At 56.5% G+C, this 17,338-nt stretch overlaps 1 protein-coding gene across 1 annotated transcript in view; it reads right to left on the bottom strand.

Annotated features, from left to right (window-relative positions):
* Nucleotides 1-9,943: 9,943 nt before the first annotated feature.
* TRIM8 (tripartite motif containing 8) overlaps nucleotides 9,944-17,338 on the bottom strand; it is a 28,794-nt gene continuing 21,399 nt past the window's right edge. Inside the window, exons 3-7 of the mRNA XM_040606903.1 lie at nucleotides 14,484-14,579; nucleotides 13,395-13,628; nucleotides 12,982-13,013; nucleotides 12,265-12,380; nucleotides 9,944-11,517 (exon numbers count right to left, since the gene is read on the bottom strand). Coding sequence (XP_040462837.1) covers nucleotides 10,910-11,517; nucleotides 12,265-12,380; nucleotides 12,982-13,013; nucleotides 13,395-13,628; nucleotides 14,484-14,579 — 1,086 coding nt within the window. The 3' untranslated portion in view covers nucleotides 9,944-10,909. The remainder of the gene's footprint in view (nucleotides 11,518-12,264; nucleotides 12,381-12,981; nucleotides 13,014-13,394; nucleotides 13,629-14,483; nucleotides 14,580-17,338) is intronic.

Here is a 17,338-nt window from a genome sequence, read left to right on the forward strand (position 1 = left end):
TGAGGATCCCAATGAATGGCAGATGGGAAGCACTCTTTAGAATGAGGATTCGTTCTTTCCCAGACTGGCTTTCCTCTAAAAGGATGCAGTTGCTGAAATAGGAAAGAGAATGTGTTTTCCACCTCCTCATCCCCAATTCAAATCTAGCCCCAGCTGACAGTGAGCAGGAGTCATTAGCACGCCAAAGCAGCCATGTCCTGTATGAAGCGAGCTTGGTGACTCCTGGGCCAGTTTCTAATGCACAGATGGTAAAATAATCCCACTGCCCTGCTTGCCAGCTTTGTTTGCTGCCTGCCTGCGAAGGGCCAGAGAATGACTAGGGACTGCATTACCCCTTCCACCTCTTGGAGACGGACCGGCGGGCAGTGTGGGGAAAGCTGCTTGTACTAAAGCATGTGGCTTTACCACGCGTCAGCGAGTTGACTCATGGACCCAGGCAGACGGCTGACACCCCTGGAGCTCCCAGCTCTTTTCTCCTCCCTTCCCCCGGACGTCTCCACCTCACGGCAGAAACATCTGCACTGTACGTGAAGCAGCCCCTGGCTGCCTGCATGTTGCAACCCAGCAGATTAAAATCATCCAGGGCTGATTCTGGGTCCCCACATACATCAGGATGTACAGTAGCGGTTCAGGGGTTGATCTGCCTGTAGTTCAGCTCTTTGCTGTGGCTGGGGGGCAGAGGGACAGCTGGGACAGCAACTGCTTTAGCAATCCAACTTTAATCTGCCTGTGTCCGTGAGTCAGCACCCTCTGAGTGCATCTGTCTCCAGCTCTGAGGCAGGACATGCATGCCGGAGTAGCACAGCCTTGCTTTGAAACCCAGATGACTTGGGGGTGGGGGGGAACAGCAGCGGTGTATGGAAAAGCAGGCTCAAGTGAGCTGTTAAGCAATCTCTAATGACACAAAGTGACACAGCTCCAGCTTTGCATGGATTGAGTAAGGAGTCATAGGATGAGGAGAGATGTTCATTTAAACATAGCTTGTTCAGTGACTCCCCGGCTGCAATGGCTTACTGAAACCCTAGGAATATGAGCACTGCGTGTTCCTGGGTCAGCCCAAGGAGGAGCAATGCATCCTAGCATCACCTTTTCCTTACAATTAATGCATTTGCCTCATTTAAGCACTGTAAAGAATTCCAGCCCTTCCTGGTAGGCACACTTTGTGCTGGCTGAGTGGCGGAGCTTTGTGACAGATATTCCCAAGCTTTGGATTTGCCTGTCCTGCATGTTGGATGCAGAGTAAAATGCTTGGGTACCCCTCCTCTGGCCTAGGCAGGACAGAGCAAGACCTCCTTGGGGGCTCAGGCATTGATCCTTCTCACTTGCAAGGGAGTTGAGTTGGTGCTTCCCTGCTCCCTACTTTTTTACCAGTGGCACACTTACCCTGTGACACCCCAGCTGTGCCACAGTTAGCTTTCTGGATCCAAAAAGCATCCAGCAGGATAATTTGGATTTTTAGGCTCCCATTGGTTAAGCTTGGAAATGTGTGTAACGTAGTGGTTTTCCCATTGCTCCAGTTCAGAAGGAAAAATTGCCTTACTGAATTCAGGATCCAGAAGCGTTTGCTGGCTCATTCATTGTGTTTGGGTGTAGCTACATATATTGGTTGCGTGCATCTGTGCCAGTCAGAGCTTCACCTGTAATCTGGTGGATTAATTTCATTTACCTACACCAGGTAGTAAGAGAGGAAGACCATGATAGAATAAGCTGTGCTGGGAGGCCGGAGGTGGAGGGTTTAAATGACCATGACTTAAGTAAATCACCCTGCAGTGATGTTTGTAAATGCTCCTTGTATTGTAAACATCTCTCTCTGCATCGACCTGGTGAAAAATGTAAAAAGGATTTGAGGTTCTGTTCACTTGCTGCTCCTTATCTGAATGCATTTACATCTGCTATACCTTCTGCAGGGCTCTCCTCCCTCAGCAGCACTTGGCTAAATACCACCTGTAAAACTGGCTGGGGCCAGCCAAAAATGCCTGCTGCGGTTCAACAAAACCCCTGCCCCCTCCCAGCCCTTCAGCTCCTGCTTCGTTTATGGTAATTGCATACACAAGGCTTTGTCCTTCCAACTCTGTCTGCTCTGCCCTCCTTTAAGTGAGCTTCGGGGGAAGCGAACGGTCTCATTGGTATGGGTGGAGCTTTGCCACACGTCGCATCAATTCATAGATTTTTAAAGCCAGAAGGGACCGTTGTGTTCCTCTCTCCTGACCTCCCGCATAACACAGCCCATTAAACGCCACCCTGCCGGCGCGGTGACTTGTGGTTGAATTAGAGCACCTCTGCGAGGAAGACACCCAGCCTTGATTTAAAGGCTCGGAGTGACAGACAGATCCAGCCCAGGCCTCGAGAAGTTTGTTGCAGGGGTTAATTCCCCTCTGGTGGGGAGTTTGTCTTGCTTCACTTTCATGTCATTAAATCTGGCTTTACCTTTGCGATAGATGAAAGATGCCTCTCCTGCCCCCTGTTCTAGGAAACGTGAGTCCAAGCCCCTGCTCTGACCACGAGCACGGGGCGTGGGGTTCCACATCCTCCTCTGGCTGTGGCCATGTCCCCCACCGCGGCCCCGACGGAGGGTGTCTCTCCTTGCCCTCAGAGAATGCTTGCCAAAGCTTCATGCAACCTTCTTCCATTTTTCCCCTTGCCAGTACTGCTGCTTGCACGTTAATGACTTCTTTCTCTGTCGAAAATGTAACTGATCAGCAGACATTCTTTACTAAAAGTGTACTGAGATGAGACCAGCCCTCTCAAACTTGCCCCCTGCTCCATCGGGCTCGCTTTTCTGCAAAGGCACAAGGTGGTGGCTGTCACGTTCCCTGGGTCAGCTGGGTCCACACAAGCTCTTTCTTTTATGTTCCCTTTTTGAATTTCACCAAAAAGGGGTATTTGCGATCTCTGGTCATGTTGTTACTCAGTGTATAATTTAGATGTCTTTGTCAAAAAAAAAAAAAAAAAAAAGAAATAAATTAAAATTTAGTAGAAAGACAACTTGTGTTTGGGAGTGATCCTTTTTCTTCGACAGACTCATTTTCCCAGCGGTCATTTGAGGACTGCGTCTTTCCAAGGAGCCACCAGTCAGTCGGAGAAGCTGCTCTTCCGCCGCTCCCTCTGTCTCCTCGTCAGAGGCAGTCTCCGGTACTAGACGTGGTCAAAACAGTTGGAAAAAGCCTTTTCCTTTTGGATTTTTACGTGCCTAAAACTATCAGAAAAGCCAGCGAGTGAGACAGGCAGACTTTGGGAGGATCTTCTTGTTTCAAGAATCATTCTGTAGGTTTTAAAAAAAGCACGTCAGGAAACACGTTCCCCACTGACCTGGCAGGAAAAGGGAAGGGGAAAAAGAAAAGCAGCAAATGATTTGGGTTTGGTTCAGTAGCAGGGTTTGGAGGGGATTTTGAGGGAGGGAAGCGAATTCTGGGGTTGTTTCTTTCCAACTAATTTGACTCATTACTGTTTCTGCGACACCAGGCCGGGCCAAAAATTGAGGAACTGTTAGAGCTCTTTAAAGCATCAGCTCCCTCCCTGCACGGCCAGGATACCTGGAAGGCTGTCAGAGCTGCTGGAAAAAAAACATTATAGGTGGTCACACTTAATTTCTTTTTTTTTTTTTTTTTAAGGCACGCTTTATACTGAGTCCTGTTATTTTTTCAGCGAAGTAGGAAATACTTTTTCATCTTGTTTGCCTAATGGATTGAATGTGAAAAATATTTCTCTGGCAAGTGAACACCCTGAGAGTTGTTTGACTTGTCACGACGTTATGTATCGTTCCCTGCGGCCCCCTGCCCCTGAAGCCGCCACGCTTCCCCTCTCCTGTTGCTGTTTACGCTGGGACACGCCATAATTTACGGCGAGGCTGCGTGTGACCTTGCATGTGTCTGCTCGAGCAAACCGCAGCTCCGTTCCCCGCACAAGCCCCGCTTTACATTCACATGATGAATTTAGTGCTCCCGAAAGGACAAGGAACTGAGTGAATTGGATGTGGGAGGGGGGGAAAAAAGGAAATAATAATAATGCACAGCCTGAAGGAGAAATAAACACTGAGATTTTTGTTCCTCTTTGACCAGTATTTTGCAGTTGTTTATGGCCTTGCACCCCCTGGACCACTGTCTTTATCAAAGCAGAGAAATTGTCTGCGGCCACAGACCTGGAGATGTCAGCCTTCGCATCCTCACCGTGCGGGCACCCCCCGGCCCCGCCATGCTCTGCCAGGGCACACATCGGCGAGGGGCAGCCGGACCGACGACCACGGCAGCGCTCCAGACATGTTGCCCACCCACCCGGGCACCCACCCAGGCAATGCACTGAAGCTTTTTCTTTTATTTTGTTTTGTTTAAGTGGAAACGAGCTCGCACCACAGCCTTGTGATTGGCTCCTGGCTAAATTGCAGCTTCGGGCTCAGTTGGCTGAATTTGGGCTTGTTGGATTTTTTATTGCAATCTGTTCACTTATTTCCCTTCCCAGCGCTGATTGGAAGCAAAACTCCTGTAAAGCTGCAGTCGGGCTGCGCCCGTGCTGGGGGACGCCGGCAAAGGCTTGCTGGGAACAGCACGGGGTCGGGGGGTATATACCCCCTCCGCATTTCCCATTTAGCTGGCTGACCAAGATGAGTCTCTGTATCCTTTTTAATAGGAAAAGATTAAAAAAAAAAAAAAAATCGCAGTCAGGAGAGGAAGGGTGGGAAGGAGCCCCTCTGCTTGCGATGTGCCATGACCAAGCAGCTACGAGCTGCAGCTTTGCAGGCAGCACGGCCGGGCCGCCAAATGCAGCCCCAAATAAATAATCCTGTGAGGAAGGGAAGCTGTCAGGTAGGTTAGGCCCCAAGCCTGAGCTGCATCAGGAGCTGGCAGCAACGCCCTGCAAATAAATCATCTGGATGAGAGGTATTTTTAAATAGAAGTTGTCCTTGCAGCTTGGCTTTGCAACCTTTATTTTGTGCTACCGGTGGGAGCCAAGCGTGCGAGCTGAAAGGCTGTTCTGGCTGGCAGGGAGAGCTGGCAGGGGCTCGGGGTGCCGAGGGGGACGCTGCTGGGGAGAGCAGGTCCACTCGTGGGCTGGGGACACCGTGTGGTGCCCAGCCTGAGACAGCTGGGTCCCGACCGGCCAGGCACAGCCCAGCGTCTCAGGGTGGCCCAGCCAGCTGTCCTGCCCCAGCTCCGTCACCCGCCCCGATGTCAGACGGGAGGATTTATATGTATTTTGGGTTCATGTTTATAGCCGGCACCTGTGAGGCCAGCGCCAGGTGGGGGTAACTGAGGGGGCCGCACCGCGGTGGGCCAAAACGGTGGTGTGGGTGCAGAGAGCTGGTCTGGGGGAATGGGGAAACTGAGGCACGTCGCACCACCCGCACTTGGGGCTGGGACCAGGCAGGGGGCTGGGGCCACGGCTTGCAGCCGCTTTTGGAGCCAGGGCAGGAGCCGCAGCTCTGAGAGCCCCGTGGGGGCCGGGGGGGACGCTGAATCGGGTGCATTCAGCGCGGCACAGCTGGTGCGGGCTGCAGGGCGGGGGGGCTGCAGTTGCTCCTGACACTTTTGCCTCTGAATGTGACGATAAACTCCCTTTCCCGATTAGTGCTGATCCCTCTGCCTCCAAAACAGTTGGCCCTAATGAACATACGGCCCAACAGCTGTAAGCGGTTATACATATGCATGGATATATATATTTATCCCCCCCCAGCCCATCCATATATACTGGAGATCACAGCTGTTGCTATTCTTCCTTGCAATGCAGATCAGACGCTTTCTCTCTTTGGAGTCTTTCTTGACCTATTTTGCAGGCGCAAGATTTTTTGTGATGATGATTTCCCCAGTTGGTGCTTTTGATTCTGCCTGAAACATCTTGATTGAAGGCAAACAATGGCAGCTCCGGCAGCCGGCAGCGCCCCGCACCCACGCGCCGCCCCGGCCCTGCCAGCCGCCACGCGCCGGGGGGGCGAGGGACAGGGTCCGGCCGACGCACCCCAGGGTGGCAGCAGCTGCCGGCTGGTCCATGCTGACCTGTCTCCTCTGATGCCCCTTCCCTGCGCCCACGGGACGTGGCTCTGCCGCCCGGCCCGTCAGCGTGGCCGTCCAACCTGGACCTCGAGGCTTGTGCTGGTCTCCCCACCCTCTGCCACCGCCAGCCAGGCTGTCCCCTGCTCAGCCCTGAGCCCATTCCCACCAGCCGGAAACCGTTCCGTCACCCCAAAATCTTGCAAACCAGATGGTGACACCCCTTGGGGTGCCTCAGCTCTAAGGCCAGGTGGGGAGGTGGTGCCAGAGCTGGCAGGGGTGGCAAGGCCCCTGTGGCTGCTGCATCCCACAGTGAAGTGATCCTCTGAGCACCCCCTGGGTGATGGGGACCTTTGAAGCCCTTTCCCCAGGGACCCCCACCCTCCTCTCACTGCTCAGCACAAGACTTTAGGGCTGGCAGGGAGCCTCCACTGGCCCCACAGCCCTCCGGGCCAGGCAGGGTGCCCTGGAGAAGGGTCTCGAAGTCACCGCATCCCGGCAAGGAAAAGCAGCCATCCGGGCGCGCACAAAGCCATTTCTTGTTTGGCATTTTTGTTTGAAGCATGTCCTTCATTTGGGTTTCTACAGCAACCGGGAAGTTCCAGTCCTGGCCCAGCTGGAGGGAGCAAAGCGCCCGGGTGAGCGGAGCAGGGGGGCAGGAGGGGAGGCTGAAGGGTGGGAGGGGAAGAAGCCAAAAATAAGCTTTTAAAGAAGTAAGGCTGTCCTTTCTGCCTCCATCCTGGGCCCGGGGCTGCTGCAGCCGGGGCAGGACTCCAACACTGTCCCCGTCCCTCCGTCCGCAGAGGCTGTGCAGCCAGCTGGGGCCAAATCAGGGGGTGTAAAACACCAGCCATAGGGTCCCTCCGTGTAAGGAGGCTGTCCACCCTGCCCAGCGCCGGCACAGCTGCGTCCCCAAGCCCCTCCACAGGCCCTGCGTCAAAAAGAATTACCTTAGAAACACTCTTTTCTTATAAAAAAACCCCAAACCCAACAAGCCGCCAGTAATTCATCTTAGGCAGCAAGTCTCTTCATTTATTCATTACAAGATAATACCCAAATCTGGCTAATTAATATTCCTGCATATTTTCCAAGGGCTGATGAGGTATCTTAAACATCTCGCCAAGATGGGCTTTCATATTTGGAAGATTGATGTGCAAACTTAAATTGATGCCGTCTAAATATACCCTTCATGTTTAAGCATGGGACTTCACTCCCGGGGTGCCGGTGGCTTCCCCAGACACCCATGGGACCGGGGGGCTCAGCGGGCGGGAGAGCTGCCGAAAAGGCTCCCCTGAGCTGGGGTGTGACGTTGTGTTGTCCATCTTTCTGCAAAGATCCGAGTTTTCCGCTTGCTTGGGTAAGGGGAGCAGGGTGCAGCGAGCACAACCCGCTGGTGGCCACGGGGTCAGCAGTGCTCTGGGGTGAGGGTCAGTGCAGGCACCCACGCAGCTGGATGTGCCGACGGGTCCTGACCGGAGCAGGGCCGGCAGCTTCCTGCCGAAAGCCTTCTCCAAGGTTAAAAATAGGACTTGGTTGCAAACCGAAAGCCTGGTTTGCATTTGCCCTCATTATGTTGATTGCTTATTTACGTGTATGCAAATAGAGGAAGAGGCAGCGGCTCCTCCACCTGGGGACCCCTCAGCACAGCCGAGCCTGAACCCCAGCAGGTATGTCCCAGCGGAGACGGGCCGTGGCGCTGCCAGCCCCTCCCCAGGCTCGACCTGAAAATGGAGCATCGGCCCCTCTCGAGGCTCTGATCCGGGGGACGAGCTGCAGCCCCGCGCCCCGAGCCCGGGGGCTGGAGGCACAGTGGTTACTGCCACCACCGCCGCCTCTCCCCTCACCCTGCTCCACCAGATGTGCGTGTCCAGCTCCAGCTGTTCCCCATCAGCCTCCCCTGAGCAGCACCGCCGCCCCCGGGATCCTTTTTCCACCAGGCCCCACGTCCTTCATCAGACACCAATTTGGTCTGGCCCAACTGCTCATTTTTCTTTCCGCCGTGTGACATGTTTTCACCTGGCTCCTAATCCGTCTCTTTCCATTCACAACTCGAGCTGTTTATGGATGTGCCTCTGCTCCCGCTGCTTTTCCCACCCCCCGGACAGAGCCATCCATCAATAAAACTGACCATCAGAGCATCTGTGCATCCCTTCCACCCGGGATGGGACACTTAACCCAACAGCGCCAAGGGCACACAGTCCTCCCGCCACTCAGTGGGGTGACCCCAGGGGGCCGTTGCCTCCCTCCCCACCACCAGCAATGTGCGGCGTTGGATGGTGTGGTGCCACAGGTAGCTGAGATGCCAGGGTCCTTTCCCTTGGCTGGCGGGGGGCAGAGGGGCCATGGCATGGGGACTCTGCCAGTGGCACCCACTGTTCTGGGGCTGCTCCCTCCAGCAAAGGCACAGGGTGAGGGTGGCCCATGATGGCGACATGTCCCAGGCCCCTGGAAGTCACCCTGTGGGGTGGGGACTACACAACAGGTGCTGTAATGCCTGCCCCACTCTCATGGGAGAAGGCAGCTGTGCCAAGGCGGCAGAGGATGATGATGATGATGATGATGATGATAATGATGATGATGATGACAGCTGGGAGGGCAAACCTGGGGGCACCAAGCATAGGGGCCATGGCTGGGGAACAGCCTGGGGTAGTGGGTGACCCTGGCTGGGCACTGGGGACCCCTCCCGGGCTCCCCAAATGCCACTTGTCTCACCCCTCTCTGTGTCCCCTCCACCACTGGGGCTCTCCCCCACAGCAGCCGGCCACATGGACGCAGAGGGAGGCGTCACCAGGTCCCTATGGAAGCTGGGAGCATCCCGCTCCCTCCTGCTGCCCCAGGGCGCTTTGCTTGTGACCAAGGAGGGGACCCCCGAACATCCCAATGGATTGGGTGTTTCCTGAAGCATCTGAGCAGGACAGGGCTGGGAGAGCCTGGCAGGGCCCGGCCACCAGCCTCTGCACCCTGCACACGGGCAGCGCCGGCCCGGGGGGCAGCCAGGGGCACACAGGGGCAGGGGGTGCTGGCTCGCCCCCTCCCACCACGGCCTGGCAGGGGGGTCCTGCTGGCAGGGGGGTGCTGCTGCTCCCTTGGGGCAGAGTGGGGGGAGCCGTGTGAGGGTCGCCCTCCCCTCAGACCCGCTGCTCCCCTGGTTTCAGCTCACTGAGACTCTCTCCCCTTCCCGTTTCCCACCGAAGCAGCACGGGGGGAATCCAAACCAGAACGAAACCAGGGATGTTTTGCAACCAGCAGAAAACCGAAGGAAGCCCAAGCCAGCAGAGAGCAATGGAAGCCCCCAACGCCTCCAAGACGCTGCTCTGCGTTACGGCGTCAGCCCCAGCGACCCAGGCGAGCAGCTCGCTCCCGCACAGCCACGGCCAGGCCAGCCCGCAGCCGCACCGTGCGCCTGGCCCAGGGTTTCCTCCTCGCCCTTCCCGGCCTCAGCCGAGCACGGAGGGTCCCCGAACAGCCCAGGGTGCTGCCAGCACCCACGGAGCCCCAAAGGGCAGCAGGGGGTTAGTGGGGGACAAAGCCTCAAGGGCCAGGCGCCGGGGCTGCAGCGTGGCCGGCAGGGTGGATGCCGGCAGAGGCAGGAAAGCCGCCATCCCCGTTCCCATTGCCGACCCCATCCCCGTCCCACAATGGGGATTGTTCTGGAGGCTGTGGGCAGGATGCGGCCCGGCCGGCTCTGTGCCTGACTCACATCCTTGCTGGCTGGGAGGGAGCTTCAGCATCCCTCCCCACAGGGCTGGGACAAGAGACGGGCGCTGGTGGGGACCCCTTCCCCAGCCAGGACCTGCCACCCCCCTACCCCGAGCTGCTCCCCCCCAGACAGCCCCGACCGAAAAATCCCTGTCACCGGCCGGGCACCCAGGGGACCCAGGGAGCTGTAACCTCCGAAGGCAGGTTGGAGCCTCCCGCCAGAGCTGGCGTTCCCAGGGGAAGAGCTGCAGCAGAGCGAGGCGTTTGCACTAAGTGATCACATTTATTTGGATACTTTTTTTGTGTGTGTGTGTTCTAAAATCGGTTACAGAATAAATACCTGTGCCTTATAGCAGGAAGTCCACTTTTTTTTATACAAAGTGCTTGTTACAGGAAGTTGCATCAGCGATACGCAGGAGGGGGGTGCATTTCAGCCACGCTTCCCCTCCTGAAAACTAGAACAGATTTTTATTTATTTATTTATTTATTTATTCGTGTTTTTTTTTTTTTTTTTTAAGTTTCTTTTCCCTTTTTTTGTGCATTAAATTTCCTGCCATTGTGTATTTACAAATCTCTGAAAGGAAAAAAAAATGCCAATATGCATGAGAAGTGGCCTCGTAACACAAAAAAAAAAAATCAACCTTTAAAAAAAAAAAAAAGGTAACAAACCCAAAATCTACAAGTATAATTTCATACTGAATCAATGATAGATTTTTTTTCTTTTTTTCTTTTTAAAAAGGGAAAAAGAGGGGGTGGGGAAGAGGGGAAAAAACTGAACCAAACCAGAAATAATGAACTCTGAGAAATGGAAAGAGAGAAGGTGCCATTGTCCCTTCTGAAGTTTTCCAAAGGCAGAGAGAAGCGAGGAAGAGTGCGACGTACAGACCCAGACGCCCGAGTGAAATCCCCATCAATTTCTTCTCGGTAATTTCTCCCTCGTCTTTTCCCAGCGAGGGGCAGGAAGGACTTTCCAAAATTAAATTAAAAAAGTAATTAAAAGAAAAAAAATTATGATTTTGTTTTAAAAAGATTTAAAAAAAAAAAAGGAAAGAGAGGGAGATGAGAGAACAACCCTCCCCAAAATCCTGGAGGGGCATGAGGTGGGGAAAAAAAATCGGGTTTGATTTAAAAGGAAAAAAAAAAAAAAAAAAAAAAAAGAAAAGCCAAACCAAACCAGACTTTTCTCTCCGAACGTGTCATTGAGCGGGACTCTCCGGAGAGTGTGACGGTTAACTGGTGACGTAGTGTTTCGCCGATGGCTGGCCGTAGACCCTATAGAAATCCTGCCGCCCGTGCTGCTGGGATGCGTCAATCCATTCCCTCACGGCAAGTCCCGGGAGCGACTGGGGGACAGCGGGGGCGGGCGGCAGCGGGTGGGAGTACTCCTGCGAGGAGACCGTCCAGGGGAAGTGCCCTGACCGTGGGTAGGGCTGGTGCCCACTGTGGTTGGACACGGAGGAACAGTAACAGTTATCCACAGAGCAGACAAGGATTTTGCGCCCGCCGTACTGGGAGAGCACAGACTGCTGAGATGACGTGGTGTTGGGGTAGTGAGATGGGTTGAAGACGGAGCCCGAATGCACCGGCTGCGGGCCGCTGGGAAGTCCAACTATGTGCTGCGTGGAGCTACAAGGCACCATGGCTTGTGCAGACTGCCCCTCGCCAGCCGAAGCGCCCTGGCTCATGTACTGGCTCGCCACAGTCCCGGACGATGGCTCGAGGAAGCTGCCCTCGGGGAAGGCGGTGGAGTGCTTGCGCTTCTCCGCGCCGGAGTTGCTGACGGTGCAGGGGTACATGGGGATGCTCTGCAGGAAGGGGACAGGGGTGCTCAGAGGACCTGCGGAGGGGAACAGGAGAGGAGGACTGCATCAAGCACAGCACGGCACAGCTCCAGGGTGCTCTGGCTGCTGGGCAGAACCCGCAGCCAAGCCCCGAAACCCGTGCTGCAGCCCCACGCGAGCAGAAGGTCTCCCAGCCTGCCCCACCAACCGGTGGCAAACTGGGCACACAGCTGTACGGGGGACTTTGCAGGTGCTGTTCCGAGACCTCGGCAGCAGGCTGGGAGCGGCCCCAAGCGCTGCCCTGCAAACACGTGCACAGGCTGAGCCCACGCACGGCTCACGATCACAGGCCATAACCCGGCCAGAGCGGGACAGCCAGGGTGACAAAGCCAAGTCCCCCAAGGAGAGAGGACTGGGAAGCCTCTGGAGGATGTGCTCTGCTCCCAGGCATGGGCTGGGGGCTGCAGGGCCATGCTGGCCCCTGGCTGTCCCTGCCCACATGCCAACTCCCATTTTTCCACTGCCTTTTCCTGGTGATGGTCAGTCCCCCCACCAATGTGTTTTGTGTCACCCCAAAACACAGCCGTTTCACAAGCCAAGGGAAGTGTCCTGGGGAGAGCCAGGAGCTGGCTTCATGGCATCTCCATGCCCTTTCTGACGACAGAGGTGCTCCCTGGGGTCCCTGTACCCTGAAAACTCGACCCACCCTCTTGTACTGGGAACAGCAGAGCACCCAGATATGGGTACAGGAGGTAGTGAAGCCCCGTGCCCCTGCCCCCCACCCTGCCTCAGGCTTCACCCACCTTCCAGCAACTTCCTGAGCTGCTTCTCCTTCTTGGCGATCTCATTCAGGAAGAGCTTGGAGTTGAGGTGGCCGATTTTGGGTGGGGGCAGGCTGCCACCTGTACAGTTCTGGGTCCTGTTGGGGACCACAGGCAGAGAGGAAAGGTGTGAGGGACAAGCTACACCCAGGGGAGGGTCAGACGGATCCTTCCCCCATACCCTCCTGGGGCCAGACCCCTCCCCTAGGGCAGCAGCGTGGAGGGCAGCAGGGAGCTGGCACTCTCTGACGGGCAGGACCTTCCCTGTCCAGCTTTGCCGTGCACGTTCCGTGCCAGGGCGCACCTCCCGCAGCCCCTGTGTCCCTCCACACGGCCACCCCAGCTCTCCTCAGCTCCACTAGCGCTGGCTTTAACCCCCTGCCCTGCCTCTGCCCCAGCAGAGCTGGACTGAGCCTCGCAACCCACCCTGGCTGGGGTGCTGGGTCCCAGCTCCGCTCTTCCAAAGCGCACCACTGTGCTCCCTCAGTCCAAGGGAGGGCTTGGTTCAACGGCTGCAGAAGGGGATTTTCCCACCCTCCCAGAGGGAAACCGAGGCACGGAGCATGCCTCTCCCAGGCCTGCAGCATCCCTGGCCCTGCTCCTCCTCTGGACACTGTGCTGCTGCTGCGGCCCCTGCGAACACAAAGACGCCCTTCCCGCCCCCCCCCCCCCCGACCACGCCTGCCCTGCTGTACTCACCTGTCCATTAAGATTTTCACAGACTTGGTGTTCTAGGAGGGGAAGGAGAAGCTCTCATCAGTAAGGCCAGTCCCTGCCACAGCCAACACCCCCCCTCTCATTGTCACCTTCTGTGGCCCCCCAGGAGGGGATGGGCTGCCCACAGGTGCTAAGCCCCCTCTCACCCCCCGGCATGGGCTGCCCCAACCCCATCTCCAGTTGTGGCACCCATGCATTCAAGGCCAGCACTGAGTCTGTCCTGCTCCTCCTTGCCTTCTCCCACTGCTGAGCCCTCTGGAGGCATCAGCTAGCCCTGTCAGTGTCCCCAGCCCGCTCCCTCCCGTGCCCCGTGCCTCCCTGATGCTTCCTGCACAACCAGACCTCCCCACGGCCCCATCCCACCTCTGGTGGGACAAGGAAGAAGCTCGTCTTACCTTCATGAAGTTGATGTCCTCGGTTTTGTCGAACATGACCTGGACAGAGCTGAGGAGCTTCTTGGCCTCCTGCATGCGCTCGTTGAGGTGGAGGACCTGGGCAGCGTTCTCATTGCAGAACTTGGCCTGGGCCTTGTCCAGGATCTCCATGGTCTTCCGCAAGTCCTCATCCAAGATCTGGTGCATCTTCTCATACTGCAGGCGCACCTCGTCCTTCAGCTGGCTCACCTTCTCCTGGGCAAGAGAAGCAGAGTCAGGCCCTCTGCACCCTCCACCCTCTGCCGTGATGTCGCGGGACACCTGGGTCCTTTCCCCAGCAGAGGGGGGTGCAACCTGAAAGCTGCACCACAGCTCTGCTCTCCTGAACACCCACACAGACCAAACCCTGACATCAGCTGCCGCATGAGACTCCTATGTGCCAGAGACCCAGGAGGGACACTGCTGACCCAGCAGATCTCCTGCACCTACCTCCTGGGCTCTAGGTGCCTCCAGAGGACTAATGGCAAGCAACAACCTGCAGCACCACCAAGGCAGGTGTGCTCCCTCGAAAAACCCTGCCCATCGCCATCGTCACCCCCATGCCCACCCCAGGCCGGGGACATTTCATGCTCCAGAGCCCTCCCCATGCTCTGGGGAGGCCAAGGGGCTTTAAGGACCACAAGCTGATCTTGTTTTATCTGTGTCCCAAAAAAACAATTATTTGCGTCTCTTCCACCTCCTGGGTTTTTCAGGGACCTCCCACCTCCAGACCCCTGCCTCCTGCTTGGGCTGAAGTGGGTGACTTGGGGAAGGCTGTGCTGAGCTGAGGGCAGGGTGGGCCTTCTGATGTTTAAGAACAGCCTTGTTCCACACCTCCCAACTCACCCCAGGACCCACAAGGCTGCAGGGCAGCCCCAAACACCTTCTGTCCCCCAGAAGGGTGACAGACAAGACTGGACTGGAGACAGCAGGTCTGTCCAGCTGCTCCTCCCCTGCATGTCCTCCCTCCCCCCCTGCCCACCTGGCTCCTACGGCCCAGGAGCCTGTCCCCACTGCGCCACGGGGTGACAGTCCGCGGGGCTGGACACAGCAGGGTGAAGCACCAGTTACCTCCACCAGCCGCTTGTCTGATTCCAGCTTGTAGAGCTGCTCTTCGATGTCTTGCTCCCGCTCCTCCAGGCGGTCCTGCTGCTTCATCAGCATCTTCTGCAGAGACAGGAGAGAGGAGCAGCCATCAGAGCCCAGCGGCCACACAAACCAAGAAGCTTCAGTGCTGCCTGCACCAGCTCTGCCCACACAGCTCGGGAGGGACAGTGCTTTTCCCCAGCAGGACGCCATTGCTGAGCTGAAAGGCCATGCATGGCTGCTGGCGGAGGTGGAAACTTCGCTATTTCAGCGGCCACGCAGAGGGGCCATGTGTGCTGGGCTGCCTTATCAGCTGGAGACCTTGATGTGGGTCCCCTGGTTGGGGGCAGCCCCTCAGGTAACATTTTGCAGCATGGTCACTGAGGTTTGGTCAGAGCCAAGCCTTGGGGACCCTGGGGGACACACAGAGAGGCTCATCTCCCACTAGGCAGCACTGTTCAAGGCCCATCACCCATCGCCAGCAGGCTCCTGCAAAGCATCGTCAGCCCCCCCGTGCCCCCTGTACGCTACGCCAAATCCTTTCTCCCTTCCCCGCCTCCGTGACAAGCCCCAGAGCCAGCGTCAGCGTAATCAGGAGGGACAGAGAAAGGAGGAACAGGGCCTCCCCCCGCCATGCTGCCAGCCCCCGGCCCCAGCTCCTCCGGGCTGCGCCTGGGCCATCAGCCTAATAACTGGGACAAAACCTTATCTGCAGCTATCACCGTGAGCATCTCGCTCCTGTGTGCTTCCCTGGCCAGGATGAAACCCACCACCCGCGAGAGAAGGGCTCTGTCCCTGCAAGCAGGAGCAGGGCTTCCCAAAACACCCCCCAAAATCAACTCCAGGTTTTCCCCCTCCATGGTTATCCCAAGGAAATGTTACACCAGCGGGACCAGAAGGGCTTCACCTGGCACAGAGACGCAGCATTAGAGACTCTCAACAACAGGGGCGAGATGGGAAGAAACCAGCAGCGAGGATGAATTTTGAGGGGATTATTGCTATTATAAACCGCTGCCCTGGGATTTATAATCAAGTAATTAATTCCTGGATGAGGTGGGAGGGGGAGGGTGGCAGAGGCGCTGCTGGGATTAATTGCATTGCAGGGAAAGGCTGTCACCTCCGACTCAATTTGGGAGCAGGAATGCGAAGCCTCCTCCCTCCCGTTGTTTTTCTTAAGGTCTCGGACACCTCCAACCTCAGTGCCGCTGGGTTCCTACCACTAATAATAACAAGGAGCTAAAAAAACCCAGCTTCCCACTCGCAGTCGCACTCCACATGCACTCCTGATTCCCACGTGTGTGCACTCACCCACGCACATGCAGACGGACACACAGACAACAGCACATCCACTGAAACAGGATCCAAGGGGCAGCAACACTGACGCAGACCCACAGGCATGGGGGGGACGGGGGGGGGGGGACATCTGGTAGCACACGTGTACAGAAACACAGGGGCCTGCAAGCATCCAAGGGCATCACTGCTGCTCTTTTTAAGACCAGCTGAATAGGTGGGAGCATCCAGACGGAGAAAGATTTGATGCAAATATTAAAAATCTCCTTTTTTCATTGTAAGAGGGTCATTACTTGTGATGCTGCAGCACCAAGAGGCTGCAACCCACTCCCGAGGTAAATACGGTGGGAACTGAACTCCAGAGAGTGGGGGCAACACCAACACCACTTGCTCAGAGAGGGCATGGGGCACAGGCAGGAACTGCATCCCAGGTCCTGTGCTGGCAGCCAGGCCAGGTGTGGGGCTGCTAATGGCTCTGCTGGGAGCTCAGCCAGGGTTTTAGGTCCAGCACCAGGCAGAGGTGGTGGGCAGCAACCTGCTCCAGCAGTGTTCCAGGCAGGTGCCTGTCAACACTACCTGCTCCCAAGCACCGCTGGCTGAAAACACAGTTTGCAACATCCCTCTGCATGGGCCTGGTGCAGAGTGCAGCAGACCCAGCTCTAGATCCTGCTCCAGCATCCACAGGCTGGAGTTTTCCCACTGAAATCGCAGTCAACTGATGGGAAAGCCGCCCGCTCCATGGAAGGAAATGCCTTCCCTCGTCCCTGCTTGCGGGAGGCTGATCGAGCCCAGGAGCCAGGGCAGGTCTTGCAGCCCAGGCTGCTTCTCGCTCTCCAAGCTAGAGCGCCAAAAGACATAGCGAGCTTCCCACCAAGCCCTTCCCTGCGCCTCCCTCCCTGCCTGCCAGCAGAGACTCGCCATCTCCACCGCAAGCAGCCAGACCCACCCCACACCAGCCCGCTGTGGGGACAGCTGAGTCCGGAGGGGGTCCCCTGCCTGCCTCCCCTGGCTGCCAGTGGGGCAGGGCTGGGGAGAAACGCAGGACAGGATCCAAGGCTCACAGCTCGCCGGGCACAGAGGCCAAATCCCTGTCGCACTCGGGCGTATGCATCAGGCGTCTGACATGGAGCAACCCTGAGGCAGCCCCTGCTTTTTCCCCTGATGCTGCTGGGATGCTCTTATGGTGGAAAACAGTGTTTCTCATCGCTGGCAGATACTGGGCAGGCAGAGACAGCCCTGCCAGCCCCAGCGATGTGAGAGACCCCAGAGGGATGGACCAAAGAGCCCTGGACACACACGTACCATCGTCCCCTTCCCCCTGCCCTGCAGCTGCTGTTGGCAGAGCTGCCAACCTTTGTGTTTTGTAACAAACCTCAGGGTGCTCCGCTCCTGGAATCACACAGTTATGTGAAATCACAAAAACATACATAAATATATATAAAATTAACTTTTTATACATAAAAGGTAATTTAATAGCCACTCACAGCTGGAAAAAGTGACCAAAATCTAACCTAAACCCACAGAAATCAAACAGACTATAGCAGACACGC

The sequence above is a fragment of the Falco naumanni genome, chromosome 9 (assembly GCF_017639655.2).
Source record: "Falco naumanni isolate bFalNau1 chromosome 9, bFalNau1.pat, whole genome shotgun sequence".
Lineage (NCBI taxonomy): Eukaryota > Metazoa > Chordata > Aves > Falconiformes > Falconidae > Falco > Falco naumanni.